Source organism: Choristoneura fumiferana, chromosome 27 (genome assembly GCF_025370935.1).
Source record: "Choristoneura fumiferana chromosome 27, NRCan_CFum_1, whole genome shotgun sequence".
Taxonomy (NCBI): Eukaryota; Metazoa; Arthropoda; class Insecta; order Lepidoptera; family Tortricidae; genus Choristoneura; species Choristoneura fumiferana.
The window spans coordinates 7,977,808-7,995,966 of NC_133498.1; the positions used below are offsets into that span (position 1 = coordinate 7,977,808).

At 37.3% G+C, this 18,159-nt stretch overlaps 2 protein-coding genes across 2 annotated transcripts in view; both read right to left on the reverse strand.

Annotated features, from left to right (window-relative positions):
* The window catches only part of didum (dilute class unconventional myosin), a 66,140-nt gene extending 55,736 nt beyond the window's left edge, over positions 1-10,404 (reverse strand). The window contains exons 1-9 of the mRNA XM_074108508.1: positions 10,240-10,404; positions 7,764-7,886; positions 7,123-7,241; positions 5,440-5,522; positions 4,821-4,943; positions 3,787-3,917; positions 2,635-2,854; positions 1,941-2,048; positions 980-1,104 (exon numbers count right to left, since the gene is read on the reverse strand). Coding sequence (XP_073964609.1) covers positions 980-1,104; positions 1,941-2,048; positions 2,635-2,854; positions 3,787-3,917; positions 4,821-4,943; positions 5,440-5,522; positions 7,123-7,241; positions 7,764-7,886; positions 10,240-10,266 — 1,059 coding nt within the window. The 5' untranslated portion in view covers positions 10,267-10,404. The remainder of the gene's footprint in view (positions 1-979; positions 1,105-1,940; positions 2,049-2,634; positions 2,855-3,786; positions 3,918-4,820; positions 4,944-5,439; positions 5,523-7,122; positions 7,242-7,763; positions 7,887-10,239) is intronic.
* A 292-nt stretch (positions 10,405-10,696) lies between these two features.
* SIFa (neuropeptide SIFamide) lies at positions 10,697-13,951 on the reverse strand. Its single transcript, XM_074108507.1, has 3 exons — positions 13,878-13,951; positions 12,729-12,867; positions 10,697-11,034 (listed from the first exon to the last, which is right to left on the reverse strand). The coding sequence occupies exons 2-3, from the start codon at positions 12,865-12,867 to the stop codon at positions 10,943-10,945; spliced, it is 231 nt and encodes a 76-aa protein (XP_073964608.1). The 5' UTR covers positions 13,878-13,951; the 3' UTR covers positions 10,697-10,942.
* Positions 13,952-18,159: the final 4,208 nt, after the last annotated feature.

Here is an 18,159-nt window from a genome sequence, read left to right on the forward strand (position 1 = left end):
ATAAAAATATCGCATAGAAAAATCATTCCTTGACAAAGCGTCACTTAGTTGCTTGTCACATGTTGCACGACAATAAACACGTGAGCGATCTGTCAATAACAATATTTCTAGATAAATGCTTTTTAAACTACGGACAATTGCTGTTTAATGTAAAGGCTGACCAAAATTATAAAAAACATCGCCATATGGCGGAAAACCAACAGAAGTAATTTCTTGCACTGGTAACACTAATTTCATTGTTATTTTGTGTTAATGTGCGTTAAAATGCCGAAGATTATCCAAAGCCTTGGAAGGAAACTAATTCACAATGTATAAAAGTATTTTTCATAGAAAAAGTCAGAAGGATTACAAAATATTCCTTTAAATAACATCACCGACACCGTTCTCAATATGACTGATGAGTATCGTATAGTAAGTGTAAAGAATGTTGCAATATAAAACGAAGAAGTGCTGCCCTCGCGTCAGGTATTTTATATTCCTGGTCAGCCTTTATTTAAATAATTTTGTTTTAATGTTATAAATTCTGTTGAATGTAGTTAAATAATTTGGTTATAGGTAATGTTATTAATTTATTACATAAAAAATACACAATAACCTTCATTTGACTTTCAAAACTATGACGTAGGTCCAAGTTGTGGTTTATTCTGTGAAGATTGGATTTCTTGACAATTTATACGTGTATGCAATCTGACATATGTCACGTTAACAGTAGTAGTGTCATCTTAGAATGTCATTTTGACAGTTTACCACTTTACCACAGATAAAAAGTAAAATAATGCTGGTCCTCAACATACGCACATACATTAAATTTATAATTGGCATTGGTGTGGCAGAACTAACTAGTTCTTTAATCTCAAAGTATGAAGTCTCAACCAATTACTTTCAATAATTAATTTAAAAATTAGTGACTTTAAATAAATTACTTTTGTATACAAAAATAACAAAAAGCTTGTTGTTTTTTTTAATCCCAATTACTTACGTCGATGTAAGCACCATCTTCTTCCGCGTCCGTGGACTCGGGTTCGCACGTTAGCTCAATGTTTCCAAGATGGAGGATCGTAGCCAGCACCGTGAACATGTTCTGTTGCTCTGTCTCTGTCACTCCTGCAAAAAAAAGTTTTAAAAACTATAGACACGCTGTAATGGTAAATGCTGCCTGCTTTATCATAAGAGCCTGGATACCATTCTTAGTCAAAGTACACCCTACTAATCAGCCCAAACACTGCTACCTAAAGTGATGAGCGCGTTCCTAGTATAATAGAAGACATATCTAAAGTAATGAGCACGAGTCTAGTTTCATTGAAGCTTACCTAAAGTGATTAGCGCGTTCTCGGTCTCATTGAAGACTTACCTAAAGTGGTGAGCGCGTTCCTAGTATAATAGAAGACATATCTAAAGTAATGAGCACGACTCTAGTTTCATTGAAGCTTACTTAAATTGATTAGCGCGTTCTCGGTCTCATTGAAGACTTAACTAAAGTGGTGAGCGCGGTCCTAGTCTCATTGAAGACATATCTAGAGTGGTTCGCGCGATCCTAGTATCATTTTTATAATTTATTTTTCTGTGTATCGAATATATACGTATTTATGTGTAAATAAATGTTTCTCTCTCTCTCTCTCTCTCGCTCTCTGTTTCTCTCTCATCTCGTCTGGGTGAGCGGTTAGTTCCGAAAGAGTGTGACGTCTGTCGACGAATCATAGATGTCGCTTGTACTGCTGCTTAAGTAGCATAGTAGAAATAAGCAACCTGAGATATGTATGCATAGGAAAAATTGGTGTCGTAGATTCCTGTCCAGCCGTGGTGTAGGGGTTATAGCACGCAGCACGGATTGCTGAGGACCTGGGTTCGATTTCCAGTGCTGGTCTCTTTTTCTGGTTTTTCTGTGCATCCATGTCTCAGTTTGTAATTTAAATATTGTTTCTCTCTCATTGAAGACTTACCTAAAGTGGTGAGCGCGGTCCTAGTCTCATTGAAGGCCCTCAAGTCATCCACGCCGTCAATATCGGGGCTCCCTCCTTGGTTCAAATAGTGGAACGAGTCTTGGTGGTCTGAAAATAAGGAATAGCTGTTAAGGTTCCGTATCTCAAAAGGATGTACTATAATCTTAGGCCTCTAGGTTGGCAACGCATCTGCAATGCTGGTGTTGCAAATATTTATGGGCGGTAGTGATCTCTTACCATCAGGAGACCCACTTGCTCGTTACACACGTCGTAACACACGTTGCTAGATAAATGCGTGACTTAGTTTACTTTGTTGATACTAGATGGCACCAGTAGTAACGCCAAAAATTCCAACTTTAAACGTTTTAATCTGTCATCTCCCAGGATAACAGGATCAAAGGAATTTGGGCACAAATTTGTGCCTCTGGGAGAGGACAGGTTAAGAAACTTTCCTTGGCCAAGGCATGACACCACAGAATTCCAACTTTAGTCGTTTTAGGATACTTTGCTAGGCCAATTCGTGAATTAGTTTACTTTGTTGATATTAGATGCCGCCAGTAGCTACAACTTTCGTCGGATTTACGACGCTTTGCTAGATGACTTAGTTTACTTTGTTGATACTAGATGGCACCACAAATAATTAAAGTTTTGACGTTCGTATTGTATGTATATTCTTGTCTGTCTGTATACTGACCTAGTTCCAGCTCGGGCATGTGCATCGCGGCTGCGCACAACTGGTAGAATATGTGGTAGTTCCTCTCTCCCGCGCTTTGGTAGACAACCCGGCTCTTCTCGAGAAGATATGTCCGCATGCTCGCACCCGATATCCGATATTGATCATCGAAGTGGATCTCAATGAACTTGCCGAAGCGGGAAGAGTTGTCGTTGCGTGTTGTTTTAGCGTTACCTATGGCCTGGTGGATGAAAAATATCGTGTGAGTGTAGAGTGAATTGAATAGGCTGCTAATTAAACAGTAAGCTACAAAAAAAATTAAATTAAACCCTTTTAGTTCAGTGAGCTACATGTTCGGGCTAATCAACACTGAAAATAAAGTGGGGGTAGAGGTTCAGTTTAAAATAACACCCAAGGCCAAAAGTTTGAAACAAAGTTGTTGTTCTTAATATTTAATGTCCCCATTATTATTATTGTGTATTGGTAACGCAAAACTTACTTTAGGCAGCCTCAAAAGATTAAAAATACACCTAAAGTATTAAAACATCCGAATAAAATATTTTTGTAAAACCAACTAAAAGCGTAAAAAATATATAAATTTGGCAGAAGTTACAAACCGACCTTTTTAACAACTACGAATATTGAATTTACAATTATAGTAAAGAGAATTTTAGTTACTTATTTATTTTTAAAATGTTCTATTCTCATTTTTATTCTTTTGTTTTCGAATCACAAATAAAATAAAATCACTGTTTTCTATTGTCTTATAAGCTTATTTCCATACTTTTGGCCCGGGGTGTAAACTTTCATCTACAATGGACTAGTTTCTTACAAAAACCTTGTCTGTCAGTTAGGTTATCCAGAAAAGATTTCGTATTGTTACAAAATGTCATTCTCATTGGCAATGGCCAAATTACTGTCTCAGAAAATACATATCAATATTTTTATTTCAGTAAAATAACGTAGCCAAAAATGCAACTTGGCCCGCCATATATTTCGTTAGTATATATCGGCACTATAGCTGTCACGGGTGCACTGCGCAGGCGCAGGTGCAGGTACAATCCTACGCACGCGACGCGCGCAGTTAGCGCTGCTCACACTATTGTTCAACACGCGTCCCCGTCTGTGCAAACCGCATCGGCCAGCGTAGGCCCAAAATGATGATGTACGCACCTCCATGATAGGACTGGAAGCGAGCACTTTCCGCTCGACCTGCGTTTCGCTGGCATTACCCCCCACAGCCGCGAAGTAGCGCATCGCGTACTTCGCTGATACTGTTTTGCCGGCGCCAGATTCGCCGCTCACTGACAACACAAATAAAATGTTATTTTATCTCTGACTAGTTTTTGCAGTTACAAATTAACAAGATGCTGATTGTAAATTTTCAGATCATTATCAGGACGGAGATTCGGAGTCAGTGTGTTATTCCATGAGCTTTTATTCAACTCAAAATTGTACAATTAAACTGAAAAAAAAAATCATAAACAAGCATTTATTTATGATTAACTAGCGTTTACCCGCGGCTTCGCACGCGTAAATCATTAGATATAGCAGTTGAATTGTAATTCCGGGATTTTAATAAATTCTCGTGGGAATTCAATAAAATTGCATCGTGGTTTCATTGACGTTAAATTAAAACACCCATGCCAAATTTCATGACGGTTGTTATTTCGAGATTTTATCCCTATCCCGTGGGAATATCGGGATAAACGGTAGCCTATGTGTTATTCCAGATGTTCAGCTACCTACATACCAAGTTTCATGACTCTAAGCCCAGCGGTTATTAGTTCGAGATTTTATCACTATCCCGTGGGATGATCGGGATAAATATTAGCCTGTGTGATTTCCCGACGTCCAGCTACCTTCATACCAAATTTCATGACTATAAGCCCAGCGGTTGTTATTAAGAGATTTTATTCCTATCCCGTGGGAATATCGGGATAAAAAGTATCCTATGTTTTAATCCAGGTAATAAAGTAACTTTTTGCCAAATTTCAGCCAAATCGGTCCAGCCGTTTCAGCGTGAAGAAGTAACAAACATACTCACTCACTCACAAACATTCACAATTATAATATTAGTAGGATTTTCTTTTTTTAGAGCATAAATATTATTTTAGTTATAATATTTTAGTCTATCGCGATATCGTGTGCAGATATCATCGTTGTCATGTTACTCTCTTATAGCTATAGGTATAGATGAAACTGACCTATGATACTCTGGTCTCGTTTTTCTCGCTCCAGCTTAGTATAGGCCTCCTCGGAGACGGCGAATATGTGCGGGTCGAGATCCCCCATCGCCTGGCCGCGGTAAGCCATGATGGTTTCATCGCCTGTAAAAAAACTTTCATAATACAAGTACCAAGTGACCACGCTAAAAATAAGATTTGATCAAAAATTACCTTTTTATGCAACCTTTTTTTTCTCTTTTTTTTAATTCGACTGGATGGCAATCGAGCAAGTGGGTCTCCTGATGGTAAGAGAACACCACCGCTCATAGACATCTGCAATACTAGGGGGATTGCAGATGCGTTGCCAACCTAGAGGCCTAGAAGTGCCAGTAATTTCACCGGCTGTCTTGCTCTCCACGCCAGAACACAACAGTGCAAGCACTGCTGCTTCACTGCAGGATTAGCGAGCAAGATGGTGGTAGCAATCCGGGTGGACCTTGCACAAGGTCCTACCACCTGCTACAATTTTTTTCTGACTGTACTTTTTATCAACTCGAATCAACCACTGGAAATTATTCCAATTTGACTTCGAATATTTGGACCCATACTAACATTAAAGGTAAATAAAAACTTAACTTAAGTATCTATGGAAACCTACCGTAAATAGGCAACTCGTTGTATGGATTGATGGCAACCAGTACGATCCCGCAGTATGTGTAGATGGCGTTGCGGTCGCAGAACCTGGAAACGCACACGCATTAGTTGTGGCGACGAGAGCGCCATCTAGTAGCAAACAAACTAACTTAAAACGGTGCGGCAAAACTACATACACTAGTCACATAATCACATTCGAATATCGATATAGTGCGCACATTTAAATGGGGACAGTTGCATAGAAGTAGATGTAGGACGGATGCTCGGCAAAAAGCTCCAAGCAAATTTAGAAATAATTATTTGGGCGTTTTCAGAAAAAGTTATTGAAACGACTTTTTTTTAGATTTGGATGAAATTTCGTTTTCTACTCAGAATCAGGAGCACTTTTGATCGTAATAGGAGAAAAATAATGTCTCAGGTTTTTCATATAATTTTGTATAATCCGTTACAGTACCGCCACAGAACCGTGTTTGAAAACGGTAACGTAATTAAATAAAAAATCTTGGGACACTTTTTTTCTCCTATTACAATCGAAAGTGCTCCTGATTCTGAGCAGGAAAACGAAATTTCATACAAATCTAAAAAAAAAGAGTCGTTTCAATAACTTTTTCTGCAAACGCCCATTTGAAAGATTTCGTCACAAGAAAACAACAAGAAAAGAAAAATATCCAGTAAACTATGAACAGCATGAAAACGATTCACAGGATATCAGAAACAAGAATAGACACTACGAATACAACGAAAGATAAAAGAACCGAACCTTATAATAATTTCATTATTATATTAGTGCCGATATAAACACTTCTAGATATCGCAAATCATCATACGTGACTCAGATACGCGTCATAGTAAAGATTGCGGGATCCAGTTCGGATGTGAGATAACTATATCCGTGAATTATATATCAATTTTGTAGGCGGTTTTTGATTCTGTCATTTTATGTTACAGAAAAACTTATTTTGGATATTAATCAAGAAGTTTTCTCTAAATAACAAGGAAAACAATACACAAAAATATTACATTAAATAAAGAAGAAATAAAATACCTAACTAAATTGAAACTAAAATAAAAACTAGTTTCTTATAGGTAACTTAAATCTAGAAATAGCCCATGAATTGTTTTTTCAGGTGTGTTTCTCCATTTCTGTACAATAGTTTACATGTAAATAAAAAAAAAATACATACATGCATGTACTAAATTTCTGGTCAAAACGGTCAAACCAGCGGAAATGAATCAAAATTCACTTGCCGTTGCAAGATTTGAATCAAACACACGAAGGAATAATAAAGTTTTTGCTGACTGTACTTTTTATTGTCATCCAATCTATGACCTCAAGACAATCCGAAATACTTACATATTACATACAAAGAATACAAAAGCTTTTAATTCTTTTCCCTTGAGTGTTGTTGGTACAGTCAAGTGCAATACGAATAATATGGACTTATTTAACACTTCAAAAATATATATCACAGACTCTTATTCCGATCTAATAAGGCCATGGTAACATATTTTTGAGTGTTTTGAATAGATACATATTTAAACTTTTCACTAGACTGTACTCATGACGGTGGTGATTATTTCCCATCAGATCACCGCATGCTCTTTTACCTCCTTCTCATTATAAAAAAAAAGTTAAAGGAGAGTCTCCACACAAGAAAGTAGAAATGATGATGATGATGGTACGTACCTAACTTTGAGGTTATGCAGCACGGCCGGCTCGTGCAGGTACGAGAGAGAAGTAAGATCATTCTGACCAATCAGCAGCGACGGATTACGAAGAGGCGGCATCTGCTTCTCATCTTTAATCTGAACAAAAAAAATTTAGAGGAAGAAATTGTAGCAAGACCGTAGAAAGTATGAAGCGTGGAGAAAATGAACACAATCTCTGTTCAGTTCTCTGTCTTTTCGCCGAAATATTATTCCCAAATGTTTCAGTTGCCAAACTGTTTCATGTCTCAACTCACGATTTTCTCTGAAACCATATTTTTTTCAGAACTTTTATAAAACAAACCTAACTTAACCTACAGTATTCTATAAAGGAGCGGCTATGCTGCTCAAAATACGGAGACAGTACGCAATCGCGGTGTCGTGCCACTGCTCGAAGTATGCTGACGGTGCAAAATCGCAGTGACGTGCCGTAAACATCACGACGATCGACATCGAAGTCCTGACGTTTATGCTGCACCGTCAGCGTATTCACACCGTAAGAACACACACACACCAACCTATCTATCGCTACCACACTACACCGACGCGTTTCGAACTCACAGAGTTCATCCTCACCTCAGTGCAATACTGTTCACCATCATCAAATCAATCCAAGCATACCTTGATCTGCCGGATTTCCTGAGTCTGGTCCACTTTGACTATGAGCACTCCGGAGCGGTAGTCTGCAGTCACCGTGGCACTCTCCCACACCTTCTCTGGGTGCTCCACCCATATCCGGGCACCCTATGATGAAACATACATACAAATATTATTGGACAAGTAATTTCCATCATTCATCAATACAACCTAGGGCCTCTCAAGGCTAGAGTGTGTTAATGCATGGCAGCCCTGGGCTTTATAGTAAAAGTAATTTTATAATGAATGGTACTCTTCACTGTCTAATAGCTCTATGCATCATGGTTTAGCTTTATGGTTGATAATATTATTATCGACTTCTTTTATAAGGTGTCTGTCTGTGCTCATTCCCTGTTCGCCACCACATCTAGAACATTAAATGACTCCTGTCTCCGAAGCCTTATTGTTTCATTGCCAGCACCACCTCGTTTGGGCTCCTCCAGCCCCTTTAATAGAGTGAATAGGCTGTTACTGAACCAGTGTGATAAATGTTTGGCCTCATTTGCACTTTTCATAGGGGTCAATCATGGGTATTTAAAGGTTTATGTAAATAAAAAGTATGTATGTATGTATGTAAACTCTTTATTGTACAAAAGAAAAGAAACAAAACACAATTGACAAACTTTGAGATACTTGTACAAAGGCGGACTTATCCCTTTAAGGGATCTCTACCAGTCAAACTTTGAGTAGATGAGAGGTATAACCAGTTAGGGTCCGACAACGAGTGAGTCTGTGTAAAAAAAAAAAAATTGTGGAAGCTACTATAAAAAAAAGTAAAAAGTAAAAGTAGTCACTAACACCAATAACTAATACAACAAAGTGCATAAATATATATATATAAATAAAAAGAAAATTCATTTTAGCGTTTTAACATACTTCAAAGAAAGAAAGAGGTTATTGATTTGGTTATATTTTTTTTGTTTGTTACCGCAGAACTCCCATAATTTATGAACTGATTAAAAAAAAATTGTTCAAGTGGGAATACTTTTAATTGACGTCAGGATTTGATGAGTGGGTGCTAGGGAAATAGAGGGAACTCTTCATTTATTGTAGGGTAATAGGTCTGTAGTGATTTGGGTATATTTCATAGTAAGTAACTTGTGCATTTGCCAGAAGCGTCTTTACCTATAGTGCAGGGTGTGCCTTGCACACGGGCGCAGCGGTGTTAGGGGCGCCGGCCGCGGCATTTTGAACCTATTCCATTTTGACCGCACGCTTCCTAGATGGCGCTAAAGTAATAATTGCACACGGGCGCTACATGGGCTAAAGACGCCGCTGGCATTTGCTCTTGGAAATCACAATTCGGTAAGCAACTGATGATAAAGACCAATTCAAAAAGCAATTTGTGCTCATTGCATTGCATTGCAACTGAACGTAGATTATAGTTAGAGTTTAGTTGTGTAACTAAGGGACCCCATACATCCCTGTATTATTATTATTATTATTATTTTGTATTTTCTTTTATTTCATTGTATAGGTACTGTAGTTTTTAAGTATTTTATTTGTAATTATTTTATGTTGAAAAAATGACTTTCTGCCAAGTTTCTTGCGGCGCATTCTTCTTGGCAATGATGGTCTTTCCGAAAGCGCTGGTAGTTTTAAAAAATGACGTGTAAAAGTGCCCATTGCGGCCTATTTACTGAATAAATGATTTTGATTTTTTTTTTTTTTTTTGCATATGTTGAAGTGGCGTGAATCTAGTATTAAGAGGAATCCTTGCAAAAAATAATTTAATGAACCCAAAAAAACATTAAAATATCTTTTGACCACTTTGAAGTAGATGCCTTGGCATGAGCTTGGCATAGCGAAAATAATTATGAAAAAGTTTTTGCCCCAAGATTTGACTAAACCACCGCAATGTTGTGGAATCCCATGTGTAACCTTTTGTTCAGTTATCATTCAGATTAATGGTTGTTTGCACAAGATGATGGTTGTTTGACGACCGGATAGCCAAGTGGTTAGAGAACCTGACTACAAAGCTTGAGGTCCCGGGTTCGATTCCCGGCCAGGTTTATTCTCAGATCTATATAAGTAACATTATTATTGAGCTAACAACAGTGTGGTTATCTGAGGAAGAAAACTATAAACAAATCATAATGGTTGTAAAAGTTAATCATGTGTTATCCGCTCCGTAAATACATAAATATGCATAACAAAATAAGGTGTAAACTTTGATAATAACTTGTTAATTAATAACTAAGTGATGAAAGATAGTAAAACTGATTATTTATGGCACACTGTGATCTGTACCGTGAAGAAATTATGGCAAACATTTACAACTACTGAATAAAACATGATCATTATGTACTTGTATCAAGCCTAATGTAATGATAGTAAAAGTGGTGTAAACTTAAACGAAAACAAGGCCTCATCGTATCAAAGGCCACTGCCTCAAAAATGCTAATTAAGAAAAAACAATTCCAAATTCAAAATTGTTTCATAGCAGATTACGAGTTTTTACCTTCGTGTAAAGCTCTTTCGTAGTCATCTTGGTTTTTAACTGTAGGCTTGGTTCAGGAAAGAAACTGTGTTCTATATCATTATTTCACCACTAAATCAGAACTTTGATAATTCATTTTAAAAAAGGTAGATTCGAATTCGCTAATTTTCACAATGCGAAACGTCACTGCATTGCATTGTATTGACAGATGTCAAATTAGTGGCAATGTTATCAACTTATCAATAACTTTTAGCACAGCTGTTTAGCGAATAACAGGACAATTTCTCATTACAAGAAAGTATCATTGCTGTCTAACGTAATAGCATTAATTCCAATAAGAAACTAGTTGGAATGTTAAAAAAACTGAAACAATTGCGAAGAAAGTCATCTCTTAACTAAATTTTCCCACGTGGGCTGCCAGCTTTAAAATAATTTAAATGTAGGTCAAATAGGCAACGGGGTCAAAAAAATCCACAAAATTAATACGCCACAATTCTGTATTTCATAATTCAGACTAAACTTATATAAACTATTCCAGCCTTAATGAATAATTACATAATGTATATCATTTATGATAAACTTTTTATTAAGTGCATAATAAGCCTTTCTGGGTTGCCAAGTAATTGTTAAATATTTCCACTAATTAGGGAGTAAATGGTCATCACAATCCAAGACTAAAATTATCTCGTTCGTTCCTTTATGTTTGCGATGTAACAGAAAGTTTTCACTTGTTTTCTTGAGAAGGGAACCAGGCTTGACATGCTTCTGTCGCGATTTCACATAGAGCGGTGAAGGTTTTACCCCGGGAATCATACTCTGAAACAAAATTTAAATGACACATGACGCCAAACTTCTTTCGTCCCTACGTTAAAACAAGGAGATTCTATACATTTTAATCGAGTTCAAAAAAGGAGGAAGTTATGAACTGCATTTTTTAATACTTATGTAGGTACTTTTGTTCGTCGATTATTTTTGTATTTTTAACGTCGGTAACCAATTTCGATCATTCCTTTTTTCTTAAAAATTTTAAGTAAAGTATTTTAATTTAATAAGTGCTTGCGATCGCTTTCACAATCTCTTTCTACCTTCATCCTACATGTGACAGAAAGAAGAGGTAAACACGATTGTGATTCTGAGTCTGAGTGCGTTACACAATAATGGCTCAGACGCCGTATTGCCAAACGTTTCTGACGCTCGCGATTGCAATCAAAAATGTCATTTGATTGCAATCACGAGCATCAGAAATTTTAGGCAAAGGTAATATGGCCTCGTTACACGTACACGAGTCCGACGGAGGCGGGGGGCGCACAACCGGTTATTTTGGTTGATTTTTTGGAGTCTTTTTGTATTTTTTATTTCAACTCCAAATTTGTTACTTTTACGGGTATCCCGTGAAACCATATTGAAAATACAAACTGAGAGATGGATGCACAGAAAAACCAGAAAAAGAGACCAGCGCTGGGAATCGAACCCAGGTCCTCAGCAATCCGTGCTGCGTGCTATAACCCCTACACCACCACCACCACCACCACCACCACCGCCACCACCGCTGGCAGTTATTTTGGCTTTTTTGGGGAAGGTTTTGTATGGACGTCTTGATGATGAATGGTCCCTGTCTAATAGGTATACAGGGAGTCTCTGGCCATGGGGCTTTAAATCCAAGATTCGATTCTAATCACATAACTAAGCTACTTTTGTTCTGCAACTTTTTAAAAATATGATCACTGACAATTTATTTTTTTTTCATCACGCTTGCTCGTAAACAGTGTCGTAACATGCCCCAAATAAAACCCTCGTCCTTAATGTGCTTGTCATGAAACCCATGGTCGGTAAATGAGCATAGTATGTCACACGAGCGGTAGGTACTAGAATTACGAACATCGACTCATTAAAGACTCGTTCTAATAGAATCGTTCTTAATTCCTTATTTACCGCCCTTAAGACACAATGTACTATTTCATACTGATTAAATGTAATTTTCAATGTGTACCTTCATCTTCTCTTTTAAAATACGGCTTTTGTGTCCTAATTAATAGGACAATTTCGCCAGGTAAACTCTCTTTGAGAGGGACGTTGTCGGTGATTGTAGTTTTTGCAACTTGATAGTAAAATTCCAGAAATCACGTGGAGACAACTTGCGCATTAAAAAATGTCAGACACGAGAGCAATATAGAATTTTGTGATCACTGTTAAGGTTAATCGCCGCATAAAACACTATCAAAATTATACTTCAACTAGCTTAAGAAACAGAAATAGCAAAATTAGTAGATATTGTCTACATCCGCCATGTTCGAATGCTATACAAAATTGACAGCACATTGATAAATGTTAATCTGAGAGATGTCAAATAAATGTCAAAAAATATTCAAAAGCTCCCGTATAATTTCAAGTTATTTGAAAAATGTTACAAAACAAAAGTAGCTTAAATATGCGAGTAGAATCGAACCTTGAATTTAAAGTCCCATGTGCAGAGACACCCTGTATTGATTGATTTCCACAAAAAACCATACCAGAAGGTCCTCTTTTTCCGAACATGATGCCGTTCATCGGAGCGTTCTTGTAGTTAGCCTCACTGGGCTCAGCCAGTGATAGTAACACGATGGCCACGCAGACCACAACGACAGCAAATCTCACCATGTCTCCGGCCATCTGTCAAAATAGAAAGTTTGGTTTCCGCTATCACACGTGCAAGATAACGTGCAAAACGATTATGTATTTTAATGAAGTACATCCGGATAATTCACGTCTAAAATTGAGTTTAGCTCGACATGTTTCGGGCCAATGCGTAACCCTTCCTCTAGGAGCATCCCGACACGACAGCTGCTGCAAAACGCGCACAATTGGGCCGAAACATGACGAGCTAAACTCGATTTATGACGTGAGTTATCCGGATTTATTTCATTAAATTTGAGTGAGTCTCAAAGTAGTTTCATGTTCAAAGTAATAATGTGTTTTGATGCAGAAACCCTTTCTCCTCCTAATCCATATACTCGTAAATCACATAAACTCAACTTTCACCAGCAGCATACAGGCAGTAGTGAGATAGAAATATTAAATTCAGGCAGTGCCACTGCCAGTAATTTACTGACGAAATTCAAGAACTATCACAGGTTACCTTAAAATATTGTAAACAATGTCATAAAGAATTGCACTAACAGTTTTTTTAAATAACTACCTGATACTTGTTCTGGGTAACAAAAATATATCGAATACTGTAAAGATGAAATGGAATCAAAGGATGAATTTTCCGATTGTCTATGCGTGCGTACGTCTGTCTGTCATCACGTGCAAAAGTACTGATTTTAAACTAGTATAAAAAGCTGCAGTTTCCTAAAATCATCAAAAAAGTTGAGTTTCTTGTCTTAGCTTAATTTTTAATAAATAAATAAATATTTTGAAGACAATCGACAATTGATAAGAAAACAGTCACTATTAAATTAGCTAAATAATATAAAACCTTGTTAAGACTTTATTTGCGAATGCTGCTTTACTTTGTAAACTTTTAGACTGGGCATAATGAAAAAGGGATTTTTCTTAAAACAAGCTGATTTAAAGTATGAATTTTATACTCGTATATAAGGAACTTCTTTTATTTATAAACACTGTATGTTAGGTAAGGTATTTGTCATAAGTACTTACTCAATCAGGGAAAACCTTACCTTGCTTGGAGAATTTTTTTTTCTGCTGGTAACCTTAGAAGAGACAAACGTCAACTGATGCCAGCGCCAAGTTTTCCCGCCATTTTATAGGCCGTAAACTAAAGATGGTGGCTGCCCGATCAATTATTGGATTAGCAAGCGCTGACCGCGTATTGACACTGATAGGGACGTTACTCAAGGGATTATAACTTCGTTAGTTAGTGCATATTAGTTGAACGATGTCCGCGGCTAGTTTAATCATGTTCGTAATGTAGTTCCAAGCCTTGTTTACCCTATGGTGCTTGATGCTATGGAAGAATTGGTTTTGGTACGAAAACCATTTAGAAACAGTAATTAGTACAAGATGACCTACAATAGATTTGAAGCTAGATAGGTAGGTACTATAGATTTTTATGGCTTGAGTTGCACGCCTCGCTGCGTACCTACCTACTAACTGCTTACCTACCTAACACTAGCTTTGATTTTAATGACTGATACACGCTATAAATAAACTATGTAGGTATATATACCTTTCATAAATGCTTTTAAGTCTCTGATAGGTACCACTGTCTCTGTAGGTTATATAATGAGGGCTATCGTTTTTTGTCTCACTAGATGGCGCACTGTTGCGTGAAGTATGGCTTTCAAAGTCTGTTATTACGGGCGTAAAGACAAAGTTTAGATTAAAATCATATTTAATACACCTTAAAACCGTACCATAAAAATATCGAGCATGCCACAGTGTTGCATAGTCCCCGTTTTGTTCGGAAAAAAGGGAGGAAAAAGGTTTCCGAAAGACAAAACTGTCTCAAAACACAGACATTCATTGCCCCGGAACGCATATTTGCCATAATTAATTTCAGATATTGCAAAATATTCACAAAATTATTCTAATTATAAATAAACCCGCGTAGCTCACCCAAAAACTATCAGATTTGACATTTCGGAGACCTCACGCTACACTAGCGCCTCTAGTGGCGAATTCATACGCGATAGCCCTCATTGTTTGCACTTCGTAGTACAGGGCCAGATCTCTCTAAGCAAAAATTATGCCTGGGGAAGTGGAGACCGAAGTCCGAAGGAAGAGCGTGGGAAGTTCTATTGCGTCCGAGTTGAGAAACATACACGGCGCGATGCAGGATGTTGAAGTTTCTAAATTTGTTCACTAGATGGCGCTAGGAGTCGCTACGTTAGCCGTTCGTTTTCAACCCCGACCCAAAAAGAGAGGTGTTATAAGTTTGTCGCTAATCTCTTTGTATCTGTTTCTCTGTGGCATCGTAGCTCTTAAATGGATGAACCGATTTCGATGTGGTTTTTTTAATACCTACATTAAAGCGAGTTTAGCTGCCATTTCAGATATTGAACTTTCAAATGACAATGTCGGGAGGTGTTTTTCATGAACCAATAGAAACGCTTCATTTACCCATTCTCGTATAGCACATCTCTGGTGGAAGGAAACAGCTGAGCGGAGCGAGGCGAAGTAAGTAAATGAAGCGACTCTATTGTTCATGAAAAACACATTCCTCGCAACACATCCTCGCACATCTCTGGTGGAAACGGGGCCTAAGGCGAATGATACATAAAAGTATTTTTTTAATGTAAGAGGGAGCAAATGAGCATGCGGGTCACCTGATGGGAAGCAACCGCCGCCCATCGACACTTGTCAACACGAGTGGTATCACAGGTGCTTTTGAGAGACGATAGGGTCGTTTTTAGGGTTCGTAGTCAACTAGTAACCCTTAGAGTAGTTTCACCATGTCTGTCCGTCTGTCTGCCTGTCTGTCCGCAGTTAAGCTCAGAGACCGTTAGTACTAGAAAGCTGTAATTTGGCATGAATATAAATATGTATCAGTCACGCCGATAGTGGTAAAATAAAATAAAAAATTTAGGGTAGGTACCTCCCATAGACGGGGATAGTATAGTCCCATAGACGTAAGTACAGTGGGGGTGATTTTTTTTCTCGACTAACCCTTTAGTGAGGGGTATTGTTGGATTGGTCTTTTAAAACCATTGGGGGGTTACTAAAACGATTTTGCTATTCAGTGATCTGTTTGCGAAATATTGAACTTTAAAGAGTAAATTTTTAAACCGAGCCCCCCCCGCTCCTCAAAAATCTAAACTGTTGGGTGGAAAAGTTTGGAAAAATTCAAATTTACAAGGAAAACTATAACGGCTAAGATTGCCTGAGAATTATTAGTGTTTAAGAGTAAATAGCAGCATAAGGTAAGGTAAGGTAGTAGGATAAATAAAAGCTTTTAAAATAAACCTAAATTTGGAAGATTTCGTACCTACCGAAATCCTTAGAAAAATATTACTCGATTTTTTCGTAATGGCTATATACGGAACCCTATCTGGGGCGTGTCCGACACGCTCTTGGCCGGTTTTTTAAAGATCCCTAATCTGTATATGGCTCCGGAAGCTGATGCCGTATTGCTTATCGTTTCTGACACTCGCGATCCCAGTCAAAAGACAGTTTTCGCATACAAAAACTGTCATTTGATTGTGGTCGCGAGTGCCAGAAACGTTAGGTTAGAGTTAGACAATATGGCCTCTGTTCATCTGGCCATAATATAAAATATTATTTATTAAAATGGCGTTTCAACAATTCCACTTTTCCAGGGTCTTTCAAAATTTCTGTCTTTGTTCAGGTGTTCCGTTTCTCATTACTATTTGTTTTATTATCTGCGTCAATAAATGCAATTCTTTAAATGACATTCAAGTATGCAAACAGATAGCGATTTAATTAAAATAAATTAAATAAGAAATCGGAGGATTCAGCTATTATTTAAAGTGGCAAAACTACCTATCTCTATTTTAGTTAATTAAAAATAAATTATCTCTACTTACCACAGAATAAGTTAGACAATAGTAATAATAAAATAAGCTTCTATCATCCCAGCCTATATCGTCCCACTGTTGGGCACAGGCCTCCACTCAGAATCAAACAGTCAGCCAAACCACATTCACAGATGGCATTGTCGCTTATTCGAAGCTTTGCTAAAAATACAGGAGAACAAAAATGGCCCAGTCTTAATCTAATAATGATGGAGGTATTTAACTTAGAAAATTCTCTATTAATAAAAAACCATGGTCTCGTAGGAATAGATGATTGAAGGTTTCCAAAATGTCTTCCCTTAATTAGCCGAGATGATTGCCACAAATCATTCCAATCTTTAAACATTTGAGGGTGATTATACTTATAATTTCTAACAGCCTTATTCATAAAAAATCCTTAATTGAGGTTTGATCGGTCTGTTACTTAGCAGACTGATTAAGCTTGTTAGACGGTTGTCAAGAAGTATGATTCATAAACGCTTGCTAGCAGTCTGCTAGTTGTTGAGCTGCTGATAGACGGATTAGACGCGTTATGTTGGCCACCTTGACAAATCAAAGACAAAAAATGGCCTAATCGATAATTTAAAAAAAAAATGACAGCAGTGACAGCAAATTAGCAGGAAAAAAATAAAAAGCGAGATATTTGTTTTCCCGCCATTTCCGATTCGCATGTTTATGTTGTGCAAAAAACCATAATTATGTTAATCATCCTAATTTTTTTCATATTTATTGTTAATTTATTGTTGCTAATTTAGAGGATTTTTAAATACAAATTCCTGAAAATAAATTTTCCAGTTTTTTTTTTTTAAATCTTTGCGTAGCCCTGTCTTCACTATAAATATCTTCAGTATGGTTTTTTGCTCTTGTCAAAGTCAGCTGTTCAAACTTGTGGCGGCCATTTTGTGACTTAGCAGGGAGATAAAGGAGGGTCTACGGTCCTCTAACTTTAGCAGAGCCTTGATCGACTGATTAGCGCTAACAGACGTTTATGAATCATGTTTTTTAGCATCGGGCCTTCAAGGAGCCTTCAAGGAGGCTCTAACTTTTTATGAATAAGGCTGTAACTCTACACTCATGATTTGTTTTTGCTTTGACGTTTTTAGAAGAAAATCACACAGTGACAGCAAACCGGCCAGTATTAATATATCGAAATAGTATTGCAACCTCGTTAAAATATTTAACTGGCACATGTTGCAGTCGTAACTTTTAGACTGGGCACAATAAAAAAGGGATTTAAAAACACAAACACAGCCCGATTTAAAACATAGTGTAATCGATTCTACCTACTCTCGATTCTGAGCAAAAACTACTTTCTGGTTTTCAGTTATTTAATTAAAACCTTGTAGAGCCATTTTAATGTAGGTATTGTTTTTTTTGAGATATCGCCTTTAGCCTCAAGACTTATACATTATATAAATTCTTTTGTTTTTCGCAACTGTGTAATTTTGCGTCGATGCGAGCATTCCAT